This window comes from Schistocerca gregaria, chromosome 3, assembly GCF_023897955.1.
Source record: "Schistocerca gregaria isolate iqSchGreg1 chromosome 3, iqSchGreg1.2, whole genome shotgun sequence".
Classification (NCBI taxonomy): Eukaryota; Metazoa; Arthropoda; class Insecta; order Orthoptera; family Acrididae; genus Schistocerca; species Schistocerca gregaria.
Window position 1 is genome coordinate 94,766,544 of NC_064922.1, and position 13,101 is coordinate 94,779,644.

Sequence of the window (13,101 nt, forward strand, 5' to 3'; positions counted from 1 at the left end):
TTATTACCCATGCCCTCGGCCCATCTCAAATCATTGATGTCTGCTTGACTGTGATATTCTTGTGTTTCTGATTGTGAAAGGATGTCTGTAACTGAGGTATTGTCAAAAGTGTTTGTCTTATATGTTAGAAATGCCAAATTAATCCAATGTTGATTTCTCTCTCGTCATGCTGATAATGGTGAAAGTGGTAAAGGAACTTTCCTTCGACCACATGGACTGTCCTCCAGTGTAAGCATTATGCAGATAATTTGACTTTCCATCTGTTCATATCGCATATCTGGCAGATTCATGAATTTCTAGGTATCCTGTGTTGTTGTTGATGTTGTTGTTGTTGTTGTTATTGTTGTTATCTTCAGTCCTGAGACGGGTTTGATGCAGCTCTCCATGCTATTCTCTGCTGTGCAAGCTTCATCTCCCAGTACCTACTGCAGCCTACATCGTTCTGAATCTGCTTAGTGTATTCATCTCTTGGTCTCCCTCTCTGATTTTTACCCCCCACACTGCCCTCCAATACAAAATTGGTGATCCCTTGATGCCTCTGAACATGTCAAACTAACCAATCCCTTCTTCTAGTCAAGTTGTGCCACAAATTCCTCTTATCCCCAATCCTATTCAATACCTCCTTGTTAGTTATGTCATCTACCCACCTAAACTTTAGCGTTCTTCTGTAGCACCACATTTCAGAAGCTTCTATTCTCTTCTTGTCCGAACTAGTTACTGTCCATGTTTCACTTCCATACATGGCTACACTCCATACAAATACTTTCAGAAATGACTTCCTGACATTTAAATATTTACTCGATGTTACCAAATTTTTCTTCTTCAGAAATGCTTTCCTTGCCTTTGCCAATCTACATTTTATATCCTCTCTACTTGGACCATCATGAGTTATTTTGCTCCCCAAATAGCAAAACTCCTTTACTACTTGAAGTGTCTCATTTCCTAATCTAATTCCCTCAGCATCACCCAACTTAATTAGACTACATTCCATTATCCTTGTTTTGCTTTTGTTGATGTCCATCATATACCCTCCTTTAATGACACTGCCCATTCTTGTGTTCATATGGCAACTATTCAGTGGTAGTAATATGTATTTTTAAAGCTATACAAATTCACCTCAAGGGCGACTATGGGAATGGAAGTTGCCTTAGTACTGGGAACTTTGGATTAAATATCAACCATGTGATGGATGAATCTTTGGAATGTCAGAAGTCTAACCCTAAACTTGATATCTGGATCCAGTAAATGAATGGTGTTCGGGACAAACAAACAAACAGCCGGACACACATCACCTAAAGTGTCTGCTGTAGCTACACTATGGGATCAAAACTATCTAGAGACCCCCAAAAACATATGTTTTTCATATTAGGTGCATTGTGCTGTCACTTACTGCTAGGTACTCGATATCAGCAACCTCAGTAGTCATTAGAGATTGTGAGAGAGCAGAATGGGGCTCTCTGTGGACTTTAAGTGTGGTCAGATAATTGGATGTCACTTGTCGTACGTCTGTATGCAAAATTTCCACACACCTAGACTTCCCTAGATCCACTCTTTCAGTTGTGATAGTGACATGGAAATGTGAAGGGACATGTGCAGCACAAATGTGTACAGGCTGGCCTCACCTGTTTACTGAGAGGGACTGCAGACATTTGGAGAGGGTTGTGAAGTGTAACAGGCAGACAGCTATCCAGACGATCACACAGGAATTCCAAACTGCAGCAGGATCCACTGCAAGTACTATGCAGTTAGGTGAAATGTGACAAAACTTGGATTTCATGGTTGAGTGGCAGCTCATAAGCCACACATCACATCAGTAAATGCTAAATGCTGCCGCACTTGGTGTAAGGAGCATAAACATTGGACAACTGAACAGTGGAAAAATGTTGTACAGAGTCACAAATCATGGTATACAATGTGGCGATCTGATGGCAGGGTGTAGGTATGGCAAATGCCTGGTGAACATCATCTGCTAGCGTGTCTAGTGCCAACAGTAAAATTTATAAATCCTGGTATTATGGTGTGGTTGTGTTTTTCATGGAGGGGGTTTGCCCCCTTTGTTGTTTTTCATGCCACTTCCACAGCACAGGCCCACATTGGTGTTTCAAGAACTTTCTTGCTTCCCACCATTGAAAAGAAATTGGGGTATGGACATGCATCTTTGAACACAATTGAGCACCTGTTCATATTGCATAGCCTGTGGCAGAGTGTTTACATGACAATAACATCCCTTTAATGGACGTGCTTGCACAGTCCTGACCTGAATCCTATAGAAAACCTATGGGACGTTTTGGAACGCCAACTCCATGCCAGGCCTCACCAACTGACATAGATACATCTTCTGAGTGCAGCAGTCCACAAAGAATGGGCTGCCATTCCCCAAGGAAACTCCCAGTAAGTGACTGACGATATGCGTGCGAGAGGGAAAGCTATCATCGAGGCTACGGGTGGGTCAACACCATATTGAATTCCATCATTACTAATGGAGGGTGCCATGAACATGTCATTTTCAGCCAGGTGTCCAGATGCTTCTACTGACATAGTGTATTTCTATTCTTCTTCCTTTTGCTTAAGAATTCAAGATGGGATACATGCATATTAAATAGTTCATCCCTGGACCAAATTCAAACTAACAACCTCTGTCTTTTCACCTTAGTTCCCTCTGCAATAAGAGGTCAACCAGACAAACTTTTTCCCTTTATCTATATATCTTTCAAAGACATTAGACTTCGACATGTCTGCTATAGCCACTGGCATTCAGCAACTGCACAGTACAGTTATCAATTATTTGTTCAAATTTGACTAAGTTTGTTAAGAACTAGCAAACAAATTTTTGTTTGGGGAAAAACACAGGTATGCACAGATGAGCATAATCTCAAGGTAACATCATACATGCAATATGTGGGATTCGAATCTATGACCCCTAAAATGTCTCACCCTACACCTCCACAGGCTGGAGCTGCGTAGGTTTATGTTGAGACTTAGTTATACATCTGTCGCCACTGCCACTCCTGATGGCAAAATGTATACTTCCTCCCCAGGCATCAGCACAACACCAAGAGGAAATAACGTCAGGAGCAGTCAGTTGTGATAGGTCACCAGAAGCATTCAACATTCTGATTGAAGGAGACAAGTTTTTGACTGGAGATGAATATAGGACGTATGGCATGCCATTCACTACTGTAAAGAGATGTTGGAACAGTTATGTTGAAAGAGGCATATTGGCAGAATTCCTGGTTTGAGCAGGAAGAGACTGAGCACACAGCAGGACAACACAGAGGTTGCATGTAAGAGCTAACAACTCCCTCTCCTAGATATGAAGCAGTTGTAGTGAGTGACCAACTTGCCAGTTCTGATGAGACAGTTCACTGAAGGCTGAGGAAAGCTGTACAGCATGTACTAATATCCACTATGATACAGGAACTGAGTGAGAAAAATGTGTTGTGCTGAGTGGCAGTCACAGAGCTCAACCTGAACGAGGTGTGGGAAAATGTACTTTTGACTGATACGGTGTTTTACAATGGTCCAAGAGTAGTTTAATGGCCCTGAGGGTTGAGACATAATGAAGAAAAAGGGGTGATAACATGCAGTACTAGCAGATAGTCAGTTTCCTGGAGGGATTGGATTTCTGTGAGAGGAGCAGGAATGCTTCCTCAATTGCAGGCAGTATGCCAACATTTTGAAGAAAGTAGTACTGCCTGTAGTGTGAATGCTATATTGATGGGAAGAATTAATGCTACAGAAAGTACATTCACTTGTGTACAAGTCTACTTCATTAAACAGCAGCTGTCCGACATGGACATAAATGTAATGGACTGGCTGTGACTGACTGCTTACATGAATGCAATGTAAAATGTGTGTTTGGAGGTAGCAGGAACTCTGTCAGAGAACTGGCTGTGAAATGAACCATTTATAGCTGATGCTCTTTGGTGCTGCTTTATTGAAGCTGTGGAGGGAATTGGCTCTTCTGACATTTATGGCCAGTGCTTCACAGATTCAGTGTCAGAGTACATGACTGAAGTTAGAAATAATGGGGTATTCTGAATAAAAAATAAAGCCCTAAAAATAATTTACTTTCTTTGTTCTGCTGCTCAGTTTCCTGTTAGTGAGAGCTAGCACAAAAACCCTTGGCAATGAAAAATACTGAACATGAGGTAAGAAAACTTGAGCTAGTTCTATTTAACATTCTTCTTGAAACTGAAATAAATTTCTTGCAATTTTATGTTTTGAATAGTACATCCTCTTCACTTGCTCCCTGCCTATATACATAAGACAAATAAATCCAGATTTCCATTTTTAAGGCTATTTCACATTACATCAAAATCATCTCTCAGTTCCCTTTCATTGCCACCCATTGGACTCGACTAGAAATGTGCAAAATATACCTTCTAATATTATATTCTCTCTCTCTCTCTCTCTCTCTCTCTCTCTCTCTCTCTCTCTCTCTCTCTCTATATATATATATATATATATATATATATATATATATATATATATATATATATATATATATATATATATCCCTCAAATGGCAATGTCTCTGATGACCATATAAGAAAACAGGACATTGTGATAATTTGTAGTTTCTAATCATGTTTAAATATTGAAATTTCTCTGTGTGCTGCATTTGTATGATGGAGCACACATGTGCTCTCATGGTTCACGTAGAATAAGAAACAATATGGCATTTTGTTTGTGTTGAGACAAGCAACAAACATATTTTGTCCAAAGCTGGACTACAGCATTAATCTGTTTCCAGACATCATTCTACCTATAATGGAGAAAAATTGCAACTGCAGACTCTGCATTATGTAATACCTACCATCCATCCTTCACACCATGTTGTGAATGCCATTGGGACCCTAATTTGCAATGACCTCTTTATTGAACATGTTCACATTAGTCACATTGTGTTTCTGCTATCATAATGTCAGCTTCTATCTCAGACAGCAATGACTACAGAGATACACCTGGCCAAAATACAAAGAAGCTTAAAAATTGTCCACAGCCACTGCTCTGACAGTTACCCAATTAAATGCTCGACTGCACCAAAAATGGAGTACAGATGAATTGTCTGTAGTTCTATCAAACTGTACCCTTATTGATTATTTTAAAGCCTTAAGTTTCAACATTTCCTTTCCTCTCCATGTGATGTAAGACTCACCATTTGCCTGTCACAGAATCCAAATTGACATTGCAGTTGGATTTAGTATAAATGTTTTATTAGATTCTTGCAAAAGTTGTAACAGCAGTACCTGTAAGGATTGCCACACTTATGCATGATAGTTTTGCTGGTTATGCTGCACATCGAAATTGAAATATGGTTCCTTTAGTTGCTGGATATAAAAGTTTGGATGTGTTGGAACTCCCATGTGAGTATGTTGTTTCTTCACTCAGTCACTGTTCCTCTCTGCAGTGTTGCTATGGATATGTGTTAAGCTGTCATAGTATTTTTGCTTTATATGTCACTGATACCAATGTTACGCAGTCCACTTCAAGACAGCTAGACTACCTTCTTTGTAAATTAGACATACATTTCTGCATAGAACCTTAACACTTTCCACAGCGTGAAGTGGCTTCCGCCAATTTGTTCACTATGAAACACACCAGCCTCACTTGTTCTGTGTGTACAGCTACAATTCAGTGAGGCTCATACACTGTTGCCAGTAGTGTCAGACACATTTTTTACAGGACACTGCCAGTGATAGCTATTTGGATGTCTACAGTGCCATATTTCAATCAAGTTTGCAGTCTGCTGTAGCGATGTGAACTGCAGTAGTTATTGACTGCAGTTTTGGGCTAACTGACCATGTGCTAATCAACACACATTATGTAGATTCACATAGAGAGAAAATGGCTATCCAAGACCTAACCAACAATGTACCTTGAACAACCTACCTGCATAAGTAAGAAGCTGCCCAAGAGGGTTGCATGACTGAATAAAATTGAAAACGTGCTTGCTGGCCCTGCATCTTAAGTATCCGTGGGCACATCTTCAACATGTTAAATTTCCTTGATCTAACCTCCGGTGCAGCTATTACTGTGTTGGATTCCAAGATATGGACTCTGATGATGAATTATTCTAACGCAGCAATGTTGTGGGACAGTCTAGTACACCCGTAAATTGACAAATCTCATAAAATCATAGTGTATTGTTGAGGCCAGTGTCCTCCAGTTTTGTAGGTATACAGTCATTACAACAGTTGCAAGAAATTCAAAGTGCTTCAGTCAGCATTCCCACTGGTTGTGTGACCTCTACAGCATCCTATCAACATCACACTGCCAATACACAAGAAAGTGAGTCACCAATGAATTTAAAGTTGTAAGCTGCCACAACTTTGCTATACTACATGGCATATGATTCCGGATTTCTGCCACATTTAACTACAAACTACAATGGCTCAACATTTTGGGATCTGTTTGTGATCAGTAACCTGTAAACTTATAGAACACTGTTAGTATTATACATGACATAATTTCTCCTACCCCCTAACAGAGACAGTCTGTAATTTTATGTTTAAAAAAATTGGTGTTTCTTCACTTGGATCATTATTCACTTTTTGTCAATCTCACTTTAATAAAATTCCACATCCACCTACTTGTCACTGCACCTGATTCCTATCTCCATCATTTCAGTTTAGCAACTTATTAAAACTGAGGTGAGCATGTGCAGTGAGATGACATAGGACTGCCATGTTTCAAGGTGTTTGACTTACACTCAAATTCAGTTGATGTAAAGTTATTCATCTTTGTAAATTTTTTTTGCAGGGTCCGCAGAAGTTACCGATGGCACAGCTATTGGCAGGTGAGTTTTTAGCTTTCTTCAGTAGCATTATTACACTTTAAATTTGCAACTTCAATATTTTCTTATGTGGTAAATTATTTTTCATCATTTCCTTTGACATTAATTCTTCATTGATGATGTGCTACAGTATTTCAGTAAAACAGTTTTTTAAAATTGTATACTTTGACTTAACACTGGATGTTAATTATGTAGTACATACATCATACTGAAAATTGGCAGTGTTATCGTAAATACAAATGATTGGTTACAAATGTGTAGATGCTTTTAAAATGTGTAATGTGGTAGATTGTGAAGGAAATGTGGTCAAAGGGAAAGAAGACAAATTTTTAAGTACCAAATTAACATTTAAAAGTACTCCACTTTAAAGATCAGCAAACATTACAAATTAGCACAATATGTAAGTAGTAATATTTAATTCACAATTCCTTTATTCCATTAACATGGCACATATTGAAATTGTCACCTTGAGATAAATATATTTAAGTATACAACTATCACTCTTCATAGTTGAGCTTCTTAGAAAAACTTGCCTACGTTATTGGGAACTGGAACAAGTTAACCACATTCATGCGAAATGACAGAATGACAATATGAAAATCGAATAGCTACTGCGAACTAAAATACAAAATGACAATTTATAAATAAACCAATAGCAACCAGAATACCAACATGCAAAAAACCCTAGCTACTTGAGCTCCAACCTAATATTTTTAATTTTTTGTGGCTAGGTTTCATAGGGAAAATAAATTTACTTTTAAACGAATTTTTGCCACTTGCCATTGAAACCACTTATTGTAAGCACCATTGTTCTCATTTAGCCCATTTAGCCATTTTAAATTAAAATCTATTAATGCTTTGTGTCAACATAATATTCATAGGTTGACTATTAATCTAAAAGAATGTGTCCACATTAGGTGAGAATTAGGTAATGTACTCCATAAAAATTGTGAAAAAGCAGACTGTATCCTTTGGGTTCTAGGCATATCAACTTGTCTTAGATCACATGTAATGTCACTAACAACAAAAAGCACAAAGATGGGAAAGGCTGACTAAAGGCATGCATTGTTTGCTCACTGTTACCATTATTGGTATCAGCTGCTTAAAGATGTCTCTCATTTGTGCTCCTAACATCTAATGTACCAGCATCACAAAATGTTGATAGGTTCTTTCACTAAGATATGTACAAAAGAAATGAAACTAGTGACAAGGCTGAGGATATATCTATTGGTAGGACATTACATAGAATTACATAGAACATTGTAGAAGTAACTTAAGATGTTTTCCAAGGAAGTGTGTTGGGCCCTTGGTGTTGATGTTGTGTATTAATAATGTTGCAGATATAATTGTTCTTATTTTTTTGGTTTTTTGTTTTTGCCTTTGGGACATCTAATGACCACATGTTAATTTCAATGCTTACTCCTTTGTTCCTCTTTCTTCTTCTTCCAGGTTTCTTTCATCTTCTCACTACCTATCCTTTTTCTCTTCTCAGACCATTATGACCCTGCCCTCTTCTTCCTCCTGCCTTGGAATCCTTCCATTTGCAAAACTTGCTTCTTGAAAATCTGCCTTTCTACTGCACACGTTTCTTGTATTCCTTTTGAAATCTTTCGTAACTTCTTGTATCGATGCTATTGTTGACACTTTGACCCAAAGATACTTAACAATCTGTTTGGTTAACCTGTTGCTGTTCATTCTTCAAAAATGGCCAAAAAATAGCAGTCAACTCTCCTGTAGCAATTCAGTTGTGTTTCCTATGTTGCAGTATACTACTTCTTTACTCCTTAATATCTATACCTCTGGATTTCTTAGCAAACTGAGTGTTTTTCAAGTGATTCATCATTCTAGGACATAAAGTTTGTATAATTAGTAATTCAACAGAAAACATTAACCTTCATAGACTTTTTTCTCCATTTTTGTTAATCCAAATGCATTCTTCAGTGCTCTATTCATTTCTTTGGATAATTCTTCCATTTTCCTGATTTAGCTGTTTTCATTTCTTCTGAAAAATGTTTTACTGTCTCTTTTGTGTTGTTAAGCCTGTCTGTGCCACATTCAATGAATGTTTTCTGTATCTTTTTGTTTTTATTAGGGAGAAGATTCAGGTCAATTTTCGTTAGATAATGATCAGCTTTAATTTCCCATTTTCTTGTTACTATCAAATTTTTTAGTACAAGTTGACATTTACTTCAACTGAATTGTTCTACTAAGTTTAATTATTCTTGACCTTCTTCTGGTTGGTTCCTTTATGGGCTAGATATTCTCTTAATATTCTCCACCATTATCACATTACGTGCTTTTGGAATTTTTTATATTGTATTTTCCAAAAGTTCCCAGAGTGCTTTTACTTCACTCATAGTTTTCTTATTGTCATCATTAATTGGAACTTGGCAATTAATAATGGTATCCTGTTTATTTTTCATGTCACTGTGTTAATCAGTTTGAATTGTCACATAATCTTCTAAATTTTTCTTTATATGGAAAACAGTACCAGGTAGTCCTATTTTTTCATAATTTTTAATCCTTTTTTAACCCTAAAATGCCTGTAGTTTTTAAATTCTGTAACATTTTTGACTAAAATACATATTTCTTGTACTGCCAAAAAAAAAATATATGTTACGTTTATGTAGTTGCATTGTCTGAGGTGCCTTGCCCCTTGCCACTGGTGGCGTGGGTCTGTTAGTGAGCTACGCTATCTGTAGTTCTGAATATCATTGTTCACATAGAACTAATAGAGATGCAAAAACAAACCTGAGACAGAACTGAGCAGCACTGAATGCAAGTTCGAAAGAGAAGAGTAAGATCAGCATTATGTTGCTAACAGCAAGTACTATTAATGAATGGAACAGGTTTGTTTCCCAGCAATACATAGCAGGTATAATTTATATTTGCAGTGTTGTGCTGATGAATTCAGTACATCTGAAATACTATGAAATTTTCACCTAGATCTATTTATTATTTGACTAGTTCTTTGAAACCTTCACCAGAAATAGCCTTAGGATGACTTGTGTCTTTGGCTCACATTGCAGCACACTTCCATGTTAGAGTTGTTTATTATATCCAGTATCCCTGAAAGAGCTGTGACAGTGTGGGTTTCCTTACAGATGGGTTGCTTTAAAGAAGTGTTTCCTGAAACACCATAAAGCAAAAGCAGTACATGCGCAATATGTACAGACTAGACATGTTGTTTCTATACACAACCAATCAAAATTAATTCTACACTTCACTGATAAGAAACCCCCTACTCCCCCCCCCCCCCCAATTTACTTCCACAATGTGTATGCACTGGTTTGTGCCTTACTCCTCACTGAATTGGCTACCTCAAGCTGCAAGATTACTCAGCCATAAATGAGAAGACATTGCTGGATGTACCCAAGAACTATACACAAGTTGAAAGCCTTTGGACTGAAACATTATCTAGATCTATTGAATGAAATTTCTGGCTTCTACTTGAATAGGGCAATGAACAATTGAATAGTGGCAAATGAAAATTTCTTCAGTATTGAAATTCAAACAGTGTTTTCTCATTTTACACATTTGTCCTCCCCTCCCTCCCCTCCCTCCCCTCCCTCCCCTCCCTCCCCTCCCTCCCCTCCCTCCCCTCCCTCCCCTCCCTCCCCTCCCTCCCCTCCCTCCCCTCCCTCCCCTCCATCCCTTCCCTCCCTCCTCTCCCCTCCCTCCCTTCCCCTCCCTCCCCTCCCTCCCCTCCCTCCCCTCCCTCCCCTCCCTCCCCTCCCTCCCCTCCCTCCCTGTACAAGAGCGACAGTTACAATGTTTCCAAGGCTCCTCTTCTATGTCTCAGAAAGTGTACCAGTTTTTAAAATAACTGCACTTTGGAAACCTATACAACTGCAGGGCAGTGTGGTGACCCACAGAACACCTATTCCCACAGCTGAGCATATAGTTTATCACGCAATGCTGCTGTGACAATGCATATTTTCTCCTGACGTAACTCACCATAAACAAAATGGAAATAAATCTAATAAATCAAATGAACGATATTCGTATGCATCGCAAGTTGTTTTGTGTTACTTTATTCATACTGTATTAGTGACATATTTTTTAAAAATGTCAGTCTTTGTTAAGAGACATCGGTATATTCATCACTCCTTCAAAGTGGTTTATGTAAGCGTGGTCCATGAAAGTTGTTCCAATGGACACTGTCAAAAAATTTTCTTTTTACACACACCATGTATGTGGCTTTCTATTTCTTAGTAATTCCTTCTAAGATTAGCAGAAGGCTCAATATGGCACTGTGTATGTTAAAAGATGCACATATGCCAGTTGTTGCAGCTATAATTTCAAAATAGTAGAAGAAGCATTTCACTAGAGCAGTAAGTAAGGTTATTAAAAGATGCTTTCCTCTCTCTGTGTGTGTATAGCTGCAGCTGCTGAAAGACGGCGGCAGCTCGAGCAAGAGGACAAGGCTGGAGACGCCAAGCACTCAGTGGGTGAGTAGCAGTGAGAGCCCACAAGGGGAGGCTTGTGAATCAAATGTATCAGGTCACATATTAGTGAACATTAAGATGGTGTGTGCGTCCACCCGTCTCCTTTATAGTGGCATGAACTGTTCTGTTAACACCCAAACCTCTGTGAAGGAATGGCAGCCCATTCTTCCTTGAGAGACGAACCCAAAGAAGGTAAAGATGTAGGACATTGGGTTTGGAGTGAAGTCACCATTATAACTTGTCCCTAAGATGATCCATTGCTTTCTGGTTGGAACATTGGTGGGCAAGCTCAATGCAGTAATATAACTGTCCACAAAATTGTTGAGCTGATTCAGTCAGTCATTGTGCCTGAACTCTTCCTCTGCTGTAGACAGTAAACTGCTGTCAAATACACATTTTCTAAAGTGTGATAAGGAGGGAACAAGTTAAGAGGAGCAATTGCATACTGTCACACTGCCTTCTTTGCACATCATTGTTGGCACTAATGATGATGGCACGTAAAGTTAACAGTGTTCAGCTAACACAACTCCTTCCATTACATTGGCATAGAGTACAGAATGATTTGTCACTTCGCTCCTAATCCCTTGCTTCCAAATGTCCACTGTGTAGTGGATATTGCTCATTACACGACATTCAGCATTGCTTAATGTTGAGACCAGGAATGTGTGGCTTTCAGAATCAGCCCAGCTTTTGTAACCAGGACTACTGAGTGAGAGTGAAACATAACATAGTCTGGGGAGTATTGATGATACAGAAAAAATACACACTGAGATGAAATCTAAAGTAAATATAATTTCTTATTAAACACACAGCTTATCTGTGTATTTGCAATTGATAAAGTACATACAGTGTCACTTCTTGGTCTCTTGGTTTATCTCTGGTGCCAGGCCCTTTACTCATAAATTATTCCCCATTAAGACTTTCACTACAGTCTGTTCAAGGACCAGTCTGTTTGTCTTCCTGCCTCACCTCCCTACAGGGAGCCCAGTAAGGAACTGCCTTGCCCCATCTGCCACCCACACTCATAGTAACACATCCAACCTATTGTGGATGATCCATGCCCAGGTAGCCATAACATTAGAACTTCATTTGCAACACAGAAGTCACATGATAGCGTTGGGTAAGTGAACCAGCTTCCTATTGCAAGCAACATAAAAATAGTCCTGATGTGATGTAAGGTTGAAATTAGTATGAGAATCATTCTTCAAGGAGCAAGTTGAGCACTGCAAGTTGTACTGGTGATGTCCTAGAGTCCAATGTTGTTGTTGTGCCCAGAGGAAATGTTGTGACTGTAACAGCAGCCAATGAAGGGGTGGTACAGGCAGAATTACAACAGAATGAAGAAATGAAGAGGTACAAGACAGAGACAAGATAAAACAAGTAATAATAAGGTAATGAATCAAAGAACATGCAAGAACAAAAATGTAGAGTCATCTGCAACTCAGAGGAAATGGAAACTGTTTTGGTCATGAAGCAAAACCATACAAAAAGTGTGCAGAAGCACTAGAACTCAGAGGTGAAGGCTACCCAATGGAACAGAAGACACTGGAAGTAAGTTCCCAGGGACAAAGCAGTAATGAAAAAAGCACAAGAAGAGAGATGTTCCCGAGTATCCAAGAGGAATAGAGTTTCATTGCAGCACAGGTTGTATGTGACAACACACAGCAAATGAAACAGCTCTCTTGTGAAGGCAAGGTAGAGATTATCCTGATCCACTTTAAGATTGTCCCTAATATGAGTACTATTCTTGAAGCTTCCAGTTCAGCACTCTGTAACAACTGACAATCATTGTTTTAGGCACATTTGGTGTATGTTGCACTGGAAATGACAATATTGTGGGCTGCATTCTTAGTA

General features: G+C 38.8%; 1 protein-coding gene across 1 annotated transcript in view; it reads left to right on the forward strand.

Annotated features, from left to right (window-relative positions):
- Nucleotides 1–5,317: 5,317 nt before the first annotated feature.
- The window catches only part of LOC126355264 (chaplin-A-like), a 79,257-nt gene continuing 71,473 nt past the window's right edge, over nt 5,318–13,101 (forward strand). Inside the window, exons 1-4 of the mRNA XM_050005552.1 lie at nt 5,318–5,369; nt 6,766–6,802; nt 12,457–12,600; nt 12,693–12,798. Coding sequence (XP_049861509.1) covers nt 5,318–5,369; nt 6,766–6,802; nt 12,457–12,600; nt 12,693–12,798 — 339 coding nt within the window. The remainder of the gene's footprint in view (nt 5,370–6,765; nt 6,803–12,456; nt 12,601–12,692; nt 12,799–13,101) is intronic.